The sequence below is a fragment of the Hydra vulgaris genome, chromosome 03 (assembly GCF_038396675.1).
Source record: "Hydra vulgaris chromosome 03, alternate assembly HydraT2T_AEP".
Taxonomy (NCBI): Eukaryota; Metazoa; Cnidaria; class Hydrozoa; order Anthoathecata; family Hydridae; genus Hydra; species Hydra vulgaris.
Genome location: NC_088922.1, coordinates 58,597,875 through 58,610,926, shown reverse-complemented (window position 1 = coordinate 58,610,926; position 13,052 = coordinate 58,597,875). Strand labels below are relative to the sequence as shown.

General features: G+C 25.5%; 1 protein-coding gene across 1 annotated transcript in view; it reads left to right on the top strand.

Moving 5' to 3' along the window:
* Window positions 1-13,052, top strand: part of LOC100212580 (midasin) — a 186,762-nt gene that overhangs the window by 69,693 nt on the left and 104,017 nt on the right. Inside the window, exons 27-37 of the mRNA XM_065793812.1 lie at window positions 1,248-1,382; window positions 1,516-1,623; window positions 2,821-2,928; window positions 3,978-4,049; window positions 5,624-5,722; window positions 5,881-6,012; window positions 6,321-6,449; window positions 6,789-6,933; window positions 7,523-7,618; window positions 7,979-8,123; window positions 11,266-11,382. Coding sequence (XP_065649884.1) covers window positions 1,248-1,382; window positions 1,516-1,623; window positions 2,821-2,928; window positions 3,978-4,049; window positions 5,624-5,722; window positions 5,881-6,012; window positions 6,321-6,449; window positions 6,789-6,933; window positions 7,523-7,618; window positions 7,979-8,123; window positions 11,266-11,382 — 1,286 coding nt within the window. The remainder of the gene's footprint in view (window positions 1-1,247; window positions 1,383-1,515; window positions 1,624-2,820; window positions 2,929-3,977; window positions 4,050-5,623; window positions 5,723-5,880; window positions 6,013-6,320; window positions 6,450-6,788; window positions 6,934-7,522; window positions 7,619-7,978; window positions 8,124-11,265; window positions 11,383-13,052) is intronic.

The following is a 13,052-nucleotide window of genomic DNA, read 5'->3' as shown; positions in this document are numbered from 1 at the left end:
TCATGATGATGGTTTAACAACTTTTTTTATTTAACCTTGGCAGAAATCTGCAATTTTTACACTATCAAAGCAGATAGCTGTTCTGCAATGTTTATAGATTTGAAATTATTTTTCTTAAAGCCTATTTAGTTCATTTTGAACAGGAGTGTATGTGAGTATTTGGGTACATTGATACTGACTCTATGATACTCTCATTGGTACTTTCTAGATTTAACATTTAGAAATGGTTTAATTTTTTTTTAGATTTGCTTAATGAGTGTTAGTGTTAATTTGAAACACCTGGTAGTTGAGTCCCAAATTTGTTTATTTTTAGATAAATACAACAAAAATTTTTAAATTAATAATTTTTAGACTAATAAAGTAAACAAATATCTTAAGAGTAATAAAAGAAAATTTTTAAACTAATAATTTTTAGGTGTGTGTGGGGGGGGGATGACTAAAAAGACAAAAGTTGTTGAAAGTCAAATGAACATAAATATGAACTTTAAATTAAAAATGAAATAAAATTAAATGTCATAAAAAAAAGATCAAAACTTAACACAGATTTTTTTTCCCTTAAATTTTTGCATTTTCTGGTTGAAATTTTGAACTGGTTTAGAAAACATAAAGTAGATTTTGTTGAAAACACTGCAATCCACCTAATTGTCCCAAAATATGTCCTATTGAAAGATATTGGCTATTGTCAAAGGAAAACTATTGTAAAATGATGGTAATGTAAAAGAAGCTAAATTCTTCAAAATTAAATGGATTAGAGCTACCAAAAAAGTCCAGCTGAAGACCATGCAAAAGCTGATGTTGAGTGTAAAATGCAAAGTACATGCATTCTGGTGTACACAACTTTACTAACTTATTTAAGTGATATATAAAAATTTAATACATGTACTTTCAAGATACATATAACATTCGATATCAAAATAAAATAGTTAATTTAATATTCTTTGAAATTCAGTGCATATTTTTCTGGTACATGTCTTGAATGTCACATAAACCATATCAAAATACAGTTTCGGGCATGAAAAAAAGGAGGGTTTTTTACTTTTCTTTTTGTTCTTAATCATTCTATACCTGAGGTTTTCAAATCTGGCATGCTAGTCTTCTCCATAAGTTTTCTTTAATGACAAAGAAAACTTATGGAGATGTAGAAACTTTTTTCTTCTTAAAAATAAAAATCATTTTAATGTTAGGATTTCTGTAATAACAAGCAAATCTTTGTTAAACATTTTTTCCCTTAATTTTATTTGTTTTAGGTATTTATTCCTGAACTTAATAAAACATTCAAACTTAAACAAGGCAAAACAAAAATCTTTGCATGTCAAAATCCATATCATGAGGGAAATGGAAGGAAAGGTTTACCAAAATCTTTTCTTAATAGATTTACAAAGGTAATTAGTTAAAAAGTTATTCTTTATACTAAAAATTTTAAAAATTTAGTTTTGTTCCTAATTATATTAGGCAATGTTTTAAAAGAAAGTTGTTTATTTTAAAGAAAGATTGCAGCAGTTTGTTTATTTTTAGGTATATGTAGATATGTTGACCAAGGATGATCTACTTTTAATTCTGAAGTCATTGTTTGAAAATATTTCGGATAATCATATTACAAAAATGGTTCATTTTAATCAAAGTGTATGGTTTATTGAAGATTTATTTTTTAATTTTTTTTTTCAATTTTTGAAAAATATTTTATTAAAGCACAAGCAAAATAGTGTACAAATAATATAATTTTTATGAAGTAAATTTGTATTTTTTTATTATTTGTATTAATTTTTATGAAGTTATATTTGTATTTAATTCTACATAATTCAGTGTTTCACGGAAACATGTGTGGTTGCATCCCTTAACTGATCATGCATATAGTTTTTTGTTTGAACATGACCATTGAACATTGACCATGGCTTTTTTCATGTTTTAAAAATTTGCTTATTTTAAATATGGAAAAACCAAATTAAACCAAAGAAAATTAAAGTAAAAACAAACAACATTAACCTAAAATTCTAAAACAAATTTTATGAAATGAGAAAAAAATTTATAAGAAAAAAAATGCAATTACTTGAAAAAAGATAAGAAAAAAAAAATGCAATTACTTGAAAAAAGTAAAAAAAAGGTAAGCTATAAAAATAACTTGTCTTTTTTAATTTAAAAACATTTCACTAAATTTGTAAAATTTGTAAAAATTTCACTAAATAGACTTAAGAAAAGAACAAAGTTTCAAACTTGTTCAATCCAAATTTAATTACTTCAAAGCTTTATTTTTTAAAAAATTCAAAACTTTGACATTTTCAAATGTTTACGTAAAGCATCAAAAAATAAAAAGGTTATGCTATATAGAATTTGAACCCATGCCCAAAAATAAGGTATTTGCCTGTAGATCTTTGTCTTATTAATTACAATGCTAACATACCAAGGGTACAAAAAGGTTATTGCATTTAAACTTTTTTCATGTTTAAATAATATTTCTCTGCACACTGTGATGAGTGGAACACTTAAATTGTTATAAGTATTTTTTTTTCAGGTTCATTTTTTATTTATTTTCTCATTTATTAAGATTTTTTTAGTTTTTTTTTTCATCATATTTATCATAACATGCTAAGTGCCATGGTCAAGTTTTCAAAACTGATCACAAATAAAATATTTTATTTGTGGTCAGGCAAGGCATGCAAATGCATGTGTCTCCTGTGAAAGCCTTATAAATATTACACAATTTAAATGATATTTGAATTTTTGTTCAATTATTATTTTGCATTTAAGTTTATTGCATTTAGATTATTTTAGTTTTTAAATCTTACTATATGAAGTTTTTAACAAAAAATAATTTTCTTCTAGTTACACAAAGAAGTTATTGTTGAGTCTAATTGGGGGAAAAAGGGAAGTCCTTGGGAGTTTAATGTGAGAGATCTTATAAGGTGGTGTGAACTTTTGGAAAAAAATCAAGTAATTGAGTTATTAAAATAGTTATATAAATATATATATATATATATATATATATATATATATATATATATATATATATATATATATATATATATATATATATATATATATATATAATTATTTGTTAATTATATATATATTTTTTTTTGTAAAGAGGTATTTTAGAAATATAACTTGTTGTTTATCACTTAAATTTAAATTTAAGTGATGTTTTTATCAATATTTCCATAACTTTGTATGACTAAAATGCAAATTAAATTTATTTTTAAATTTATCATTTAGGCAAAATAACGATAATGATATTTATAATAAATGATATTGTTATACATATATTATTAATATATGGATAAATATTCTATATTCAACTGATTGATAAGTTTGGTTAATTTAAATTTATTAGTACAATAATGCAAGTTCTAAAGATGTAATGTAATGTAAATCCAAAAAAAATGATAAAACAGTGTGCCTCAAAATTACTTAGTATATTAGATGTGGTTAGCCACTGCAGTATTTTTTTTTATATTTTTTTTATATCAAAATTAACTCCATAAGTTTATGGAGTTAATTTTGATGCTGCTGATATTTTTGGCATTTCAAACATTGGCAACTCTGCATTAGTTTTTTTAATAATAATTATGAATAGTTGTTAGTTAAAAAGAAATTATATTTATCAAGGCAAACTAAGTTGTTTTAATTTTTGTAACATGTGACCATGTCATGATTTATATGACAAGTTTTAAGCAGTTTGAAATCAAGTATTTGAGCCGTTTAAAATGCGAATAATTACTTAGGTGCTCAATTTTTGTTTAAAAACATCTTTGTTTTTTGAACTGCTTTTATTACTTCATTAAGTGGCACTGACCAGAGTGGAAAACAATGTTATGTAATGCGGTTACCTCTAATAAGAGTTAATAATGAGGTACGGTGTCAAATACTTTTTGGAAATCAGCCTATAATTATATATATATAGTTTTATAATTTAATGTATAAATGATAATTGGCTAAAAATTATAGAAAAAATTAGAACCAATTTTTACAAATTGTTTTAGGGAACTCATCCAGGTGATTTTATCTCCATGATATACCTAAATCGAATGCGAACTGTTGAAGATAGAGAAAAGGTAAAACTCTCCATAACTTGTTATAGTTTAAAATCTGTATTTTTATTACTCTGTTTACAAGGAAAAAATAAAAACTAAATAGGTTTTTGAGCATGAAGAAGCAGAGTTGAGTGGTCACACTAGATTTATTTTTCTGGATAGAGGCTATAATTCCTTTAAGCTATGATCATAATAGTAATTATATAAAAATCGAGAGTGAGGCAACCTTAAAACAATGTGTCAGAGGTTCAAGCTTTGCTGCTAGAGCAGGTCTAACTACCTTTACCTTTTTTGTATTTTTTTTTTGTTTTTGTTATTCACCTCCTCAAGGCCAAAAAGGCCACTACAGATGAGGAGGCTACTTAATAGTGCTTATAACCCTCTCTCAACTCTATAACTCCGAAACACGAACCTTGGCAAACAAGCCCGCTGCGCGAAGAAACAAGTTGAACGCGGTACTACCAGGGACATGGTGGGGATTGATCTCAGAACCTCTTGCTTATGAAGCGAGCGCTTTACCACTACATTACTACTGTAATTAATTATTTTGCACCTAAAAGAGAAAGACCATCATTAGAAGACCCTGCTCAATCATAAAAATTTGTTCTATTCAAGGACCAACTTTTGTATGTTTTGTAACTTAGGTAGGGAATAGAATCAGGAATAAAAGATGTATAACAACCATGATAAAGATAAGCAACCCTAGTAAATTTTGCAATGAATTGAATAAATTGTTTATTTGACTACTTTATTTGTATTATAATATGGTTGGATATATTTTATTTTCATTGAAGGTCAATAATAAAAGATAATTGTAAACTAAAAGGTGCGCAAAGAGTTTTACCATTTAATAATATCAATATTGTTACAATATAGAGTAGTTAAAAACAAATGATTTTTTTATTAAAATTCATTTGTAACTACAACTCCAAGCTATCAAAGAGGAGGTCACATTCAAGATTGGCTGCCTGTTCTAAGCTATTAATAAGTAATGCAGTAGTGGTGTAGTGATAGAGCACTTAAAGAGTATTAAATTTGCTATACATCATAATTTTTGTTGAAAGTTTTTTTTTCAAAACTTCAATGAGTGAGTATTTAATATTAACAATTGAGATGAGCTGTAAACTATAACATATATTTCTACATTAAGCAATCATGACACTCAAATGTAAATTATAACATATAGTTCTACATTAAGCAATCATGGCACTCAAATGTGAATTAGGAAACAAATTGTTACACAACTGTGAAATATGAAATTGTGATCAACTACAAACAAAAAAGATTTTTTGTTTATTAAGAAGTTCAATATTTTCATGGTATTAATATTTTTGTATTTTCACTTTTATATCTTGTTGATTAAATCCATTGCGCTAGTATCGTTTTAGTAAGTCTTTTATTAAAGTTACTTCTTTTTTTTTTGGCATTTACCCATCTTCTATCATATAATTACTTTGAACTATAAAGTTCTAAAAATAACTTTATTTTTTTAATATGAAGTGTCATTTTTTTAAAAAATCTTTACAATGTTTATAAATGTTTACAATGTTTGTAAAAATATGAAGTTTGACAAAAATCTTTTTTTCTTCAAACAGATATTGTTGTTATATGAAAGCATTTTTCAAGACAAACATATGATACAACGAAGAAAAACAAGTCAATGTTTGTTTGAACTTGACCAGAAAAAATTTAGAGTAAGAATTTATTAAAATATGTTATTAAGATTTATTATTATTAAGACTTATTTTAATAATATAATAGATCTTTTTTTTATATGAATGCTTTATTTACATATACATTATTTTATTTTTATTTTTTATTAGTTCATGAATAATTTTTTTATTTTTTTTAGGTTGGCTTTTCTGAATTAATTCGCTCTAAAAAAACAATAAGTAGCAATACAAGTTTACAGCTTTTGCGATGTTTTTTACCTTATTTGGAAACTATCATGAAATGTATAGAAATGAATTGGATGTCCATATTGGTATTCAAGTTATTTAAAATGTTTTTATATTTTTATGGTTTTTTTTAAAATATGTATTGCATTAGTTACTAAAATCACTTTGGTGTATGTTTTAGTGTTAAAAAAGTGTATCTTATAATGATTTTAAGGTATATTTTTGTTTTAAAAATGGGTCTATCTATCCTAAATAAACTTAAAATTCCAAAAAACCAGAACTTGTTTTTTAACATGTAAACATATACAAAACATAAAATGAGTTAGTTAATTCAACGTAATACCTAAATATAAATTAGTATAAAGTTTAATAATTTTATTTTTATTTTAAAAAGGTTGGATATGAATGCAGTGGCAAGACAAGCATTGTGCATCTTTTATCTTATCTCATTGGACATCCGTTGTATGTATTATCTATGAATTGCAGTATGGATACTATGGATATTATTGGTGGTTTTGAGCAGGTTTTTAAAAGATTTTTTATATGCTTTAACTTTTAGTTGTAGTAGGTAAGGCACAATAGTTTGTGGAAACCTTGGCATTACTGGCGATAGTTAGATTTGAATGATGGGTTTATATAAATTTTTTATTTGATTAATTTATTTTCATTGTAGTATTTAGTTTGATTTGTAGTTTGAGTTGTTAACATGAACAAGATAAATTAATTAAAAATAAATTAAATAAAAATAAGGATGAATAGATACATTTTTTGTTTGACTAATTTATTTGCATTATAATATTTAGTTTGATTTGTTGATATGAATAAACTGTTTAAAGTTTACAATAACAATTTTTTTTTAAAGGTTAGTAATGAGTTGATTAATGATGAACTTTTACAAAGTTGCATACAAGAAGTTGAGCAAGTTATATTGTTTTGTATAAATAAAAGTTTTATCAACATTGCTGAATCACTTATTTTTGAAAGAGAAAAGCTACAAAACATATTAGGTATTATTATTGTGATTTTTGTATAGTCACCAGTTTAATCTGTTTAAAAGCATTCCTGTGGCATGTTTAAAAAAAAATCGGGTCAGCCCAACTTTTAAGAAATAAAGCAGCCCTGTGGCATGTAACTAGCTGTGGGGACATCCCCATTTTTAGAAATACAAGTTTAAAAGTAATAAAGGTAAAAAAGTTAAATAACAATAACTTATTGTATTGTATAATACACAATGTATGCAACACACAATGTATTGCAATTGGTATATTAATATTAAAGCACTCTGAATGATTCTCATTCAGATGAAGCTCACAGAATGAAGCTGAATGATTCTCATAATTCTTATATCATTTATATTTCCTTGCTTTCGAACATTTAACATTTTCCTACAAAATCTTTTTGGCAATATTTGCTTACAATTTTGTCATCTTTACTCTTCAAATTTTTATAAAGATTCTTTTTTTGTAACTTTTTGTCGTTTTGAATTGTTGACAGAATTTAAAAGGTATTAATTATATATAACACAATGTAAAAAGTATCAGTTAGTTACAATAACATGTTTATGTTTTACTTTTGTAATATTATATTTTTTTTTAGAAAAAAAAGAAAAGTCTTTAGTTGATGCGATCTATAACATAATGTTGGTAGTTACACAATTAACACATTCACTTGAATACAACTCATATAGTTTAGGTTTTTATTTATTTTTTATTTTTTTGAGTTCTATGCAGCCCTCGGAATTAGGGTCGGCATTTAGCAATGCTGACCTAACTGCTGACCTTAAAGTATTTGAGGTCGGCTAAAAATTGCCGTCCTCATTTCTATGCTTTATGGTGATTCCTTTGTGTCAAATTTTTTTTGCCGACCTCTAACAGTTTGAGGTGGGCAAATTATTGCCGACCTCATTTTTCTTTATTATGAGGGTTGTCTATGTTATATTAAATTAATTTATGAAAATGTTTTTACATGAATTAGCAATTGATCTAAGGTTAAATGTGTAAGAAAATGTGTTTTTTTTTTATGTTTTTGCATTATTGATTCTTTTAATTAAAGATGTTTTACTTGAGAAACTGACTTCTGTCAAAAAAGAAGTTCATACAGAAACACAAAGTGGAAGATTTGTCTGGGTGGATGGTGTTTTAGTAAATGCAATTAAAAATGGTTATTGGTTGTTAATTGACAATGCCAACTTCTGCAGGTGTTTAGTTTTATTATCAGTTAATAATAATTATTAGTTATTGTTGTTAACTGTTGTTATTATTGCTGTAATAATTATTATTATTTACAATTTTAGTTTCTAATTATTTATTATTTATTGTTGTAATTTTTTTTTTTTTACTTAAATTAAACTTTTTGAGTTATTTATCTAGAGTTTTTACGGATGAGAAAATCCTGGAATAGAATTGCTTTTTGTCTTGTATTTGCTGGTTAATGAGAATTAATAAAAATAATTTTAAACCACTAAGCATACTTTGATTGAAATTTGTTAAAAGTATTTTATTGGGCTTGTGTTCATTTTGTAGCAGGATTTGTATGTAACAGTTAGTGCTGCCAGAACAGCATTATATACTTTCTTATATTTAGTTCTTTTAAAAAATTTGTTTACCTTTTTAAAATTGTTTATAGTTATTTCCAATAATTTTGAATGATTTAATAATTAAATTTAATTTAGATGATTTAATAATTAAATTTATTTTCGATAATTTAATATTTAAATTTAATTTAGATGATTTAATATTTAAATAAAAAGTGTCATTCCAAATCATAATGGTTTAGTTAAATGTTTTGAACATCTTTTTTTATGTTAGTTTCATTAATTAAAACTTAGATTATTAAATTAAAATCAATACAATTTAAACATCATCAAAAAACCATGCAGCATTCAAATTCAAGCCTTATCAGTAAATAAATGTCATGACTCCTGACCATTGTAGCTACAATGGTCAGGAGTCATATGCTTCATGACAGTAAACAGTTTTTATTTAGATAAGCAATATTTATCTGAGATATGGGCAGTGACAAAGCTACACAGCAGACATCCTGTAAAACTTATGTAAAGCGTTCGATTGCTTTTAATAGGTATTTTATAGGATGGAGGAGTTGTTTCTAAACGAATTTCTAGTATTGTTTTTAGAGCTGCTCAAAACTCTTCAGTTCTATTAAGTTCTGTGTTCTTCAAAAAAATTCTCTTGTTTCAGTTCTATTAAGTTGGATCTGTGCTCTTCAAAAGAATTCTCTTGTTTCAGTTCTATTAAGTTCTGTGTTCTTCAAAATAATTCTCTTGTTTTATTTCTCCTTCTGTTAAACCTCTTGCTCACACAGCATAAATAAGTGTGATCTTTGAACAATTCTTGTTTTCTGAATCACTATCAGCAACATGAACTACAAAAAATTCACATGATATTGCTTTTTGGTTTTATTGAGTTTATCATGTCTATTTTTATTGGCCATCTAAATAAGTTTGTAATTATTTTTCAAAAAGCTGTCAGGTTCTAAGGAAATTTTTATGTTTTTGTAGCATTTGTTATATTTAAGAAACAAAACTTGTCTTCATTTGCCATCAGAAAGCAGCCATGTTTAATATCCTCATTATCAGCTGCGAGAAACAGCTAATTTTCTCGAAACGCTTTTTCTTATTTGATCATTTCCTTTTGACATTTTTGGCTAAGTCGCTTTGCTGTCTAGTTCATTATTTATTGAATTCTAATCAAAAATGAACTTATTTACAGTAATACTCTCACACTAAAAACAAATAGCATGCCATATGCTCTTAATTTTTTTCAGATCTTCTAAAAGTATGATTGCTAATTGCAAATTCTCTTGGAGCTTCTTTTACCATGGTTGGGGTTTGCATTTTTAATTAAATCTAAAAGAATGATTTTTATTAAGAATATGTATGAAATTTTTAACTACATAAAAAAAATAGAGTTTGGATTTTAAATTAAAAAGGTTAATAAGTAATTGCATAAATAAATATTTATAAATTAATAAGTTATAAAAACATAATAAAGATTAAATTAACCAGATTTAAGTGATTATTATATGATTTGTTATATGGGATTTAAATTATATGGGTTGTACATACAAATACAAAACAAAAAAAAGGTAGTTATAGTTTTATAAACATTACTTTAATTAAATGGAGTAAATTTCTTAAAATTTTACCAGCTTCACTTGCATGGCTAGTTAGTTTCTTTATAATGGCCTTCTTCAAAGTACTTAATACAGCTAGCTGCAAAGTGTAGACAGCACATTTATGAAGGTATATAATATTTATGCTACTGGCAACTCTTGTTACCAAGGCTGGTGTTATCTACTACATAATACTACTTAAAAATCGACATTGTCAGTTACCTTAATGGTGATAATATCATCAAGTTACACACCAATTTTATAATCATGAATTAAAGCTTTTAAAAATTAATCTTTTGCTATGAGCAAATTTATTTGCTTAGGTGCAAAACCCTTTAAAATGTGAAGTGCTACATATAGATGGCTGTAAAATTTGCTTTTCGTTGAACATGCTACTTAAAATTATGTTTGCATAACAATCCACAAAAACAAAAGCAAAAGAAATTGTTATCACAACTATTTTTCTATTGAACACGTTAGAACAAAATGTTATAATGTGTTTCCTATTATTATCTCTAGTAAGTTAGTTAAATTGAATTGATTTTAAAAGTTTCATTTTCACATCATTTCAATGCACATTAAGTAGATGTCACTGTATCATTGTTCTATACCTAAACATAAAGATAATCTTTAAAAAGTGCAAAGGCTTACCCCCACTTATATAAAAATCAAAAATTAGTTTAAGTTCTTTTTAAAATTTTTTTTTGTCAATATCTTAACAAGTGTTAGCATAATGACTGTGTCATAATAACTGTGTCAACTTTTATGAAAGTGTTAGCATAATGACTGTGTCAACTTTTATGAAAGGAAATTTGATTATAAATTTTTTTTCATAAAAGTTATGTATATTCAGGGATTCATATGCATATTAAAGGATTTCTAGAGTCCAAAAATTTATGGGCTCCTAAGTATGTGGGAAAAAAAAGAGGCTCTGAATTCCATCTGTATTTTCAGTTTCAAAATGAAATACTTTTATTTGAAAAAGTTTCAAATAAAAGAATAAGTTTTACAACTACAAATTACTCCAATAATTTTGTTTAATGAGATATGAAATATTTTTATGCATTTTATTAAATTTAGGAAAGCCATAAAAGTTTATTTAAATTGGTTTAGTGTACTTATATAAAATTAAATTAATAAAAAAAATGTTTAATTTGTTTAATTTGTTGTGCTTTGTTTTTGATATTGAAATTTTTTTAAATATTTAGCTCAGCTGTACTAGATCGATTAAATGGTCTTCTGGAACCAGGAGGTGTATTAACAATTGATGAAAGAGGAGTTGTAAATGGAGAAGTTATAAGTATTAAACCTCATCCAGATTTTAGGTGAGGACAAAGTTTATGTATGAATTTTACAATAAACATTGCAGTAATCATACCATATTACCATCAAAATAGAGTGAAAATCAAGATTACAATTGGTAAATTTACAAAATGGTAAAACAATATGCACAAAATAGCTATATATTGTATATTTTTGTACTGCTATAGATTTGATATGTTTTACAGCTGCTTGTAAATAGTGATCGATCAAATTTCTGTTTCAGTATTGGTTTTGGCCAAAAATTTCAATTTCAACTGATATTGAAATTTCAGTTTTGGTACTTTTTATAAATTTGATAAGAAGCAATGTTTTAAGCTCATTGTTTACAAATTACTTAACTTTTTAGTTAGTAAATAGGGTGTATCTGTCTGCTTTTTAAAAATATCAAAACCACAAATAATCAAATCGTTGCAGTGCACATAATATTTTGAAATTCGCACTAATAACATTTTGTTTAAAAAAACAAATCTGGTTTAAATTGATTAAATAAAAAGTGAACGATGATGTTATCTTTTAGTTATTCTTATAGATTTTTCTGAGTATTTTTCTTATTATTTATTTATGATTATTAATTTATGATTATTAATTTATTTCTAGCTGTCGAGACCTGTAAAATACGGGTCTTTACCAAACTGACCATTTGCCAATAATTCTAAAAAATTGCTTTAAGAGCAAAATAAACTTAATGCGTGACCTTTTCTGCATATGTAGAGCTTATAAGAGATTTATAAAATGGTTTGTTTTTCTCCTAAAAGCATATCATTGATAGCTCAGTGATTTAGTATGCTATTATTAGTGTCGTTTCAGGTTCAAGTCCTCTCCTTAGCAGAATAAATTTTGAAATTTTTTCAATCTTGTTGTATATATTCATAGTAAAAAAAAAAGAAAGCAAAAATATTATTGAAAAAAAAATTGTTTAAACTAAATATTCAGGTATACTAGTTCAATACCTATTTTATATAATTATATTATATAAAATAGGTATTGAGCTAGTATACCTGAATATTTGGTTTATTTTAGTTTGGCATATGACTGTTTCGGTCAATTATTACTTGTAAAACTTTTATGTCCTGTTTTGACTCTATTGTTTTTAAACAGCCTTGAGCAGTGAAGCTATTTATTTATCTCTCGAGAATAGAATATCAAATTGTAATAGCAAGCACATTTAAGTTTACTTACATATTTTAATACTTTAAGATACTAAGCCATACTTTAAGATGGGTGCAATTATGCAACAATGAGTGGATATGTGACAGTTGCACCAAACCAAATCATCTTGTTGTGTTGTGACTTATGATAAAGATGATTGCTACAAGTCCAACATTAAAAAAATTGATTTCATATGAAACATGTTTCTGCTATTTGAAGACTCGTTGGATATCAATCATTGATGTTTTGTTTTTATGTAGGGTGGTTTTGTAGATATTGGTATAAGAAAATGCATGGTTTTAATTTTTACAATGTTTTTTTTGCATAAACTGAGCTGAAATGTCAGGTTCTACACAAAATGTGCTTCTTGTTATCTGTCTTAACAAATAATAGGAAGTGTTAGCTGTTAAAGACACAAAGAGAAGTGTTATCTTAAGGAGCTTTTTTTTCCAAACTAGAATGTGTTAATCTAACAATAAGCTAAAAAAAAATTAAAGTTTTATGCTGTATTTAACTTTACCCA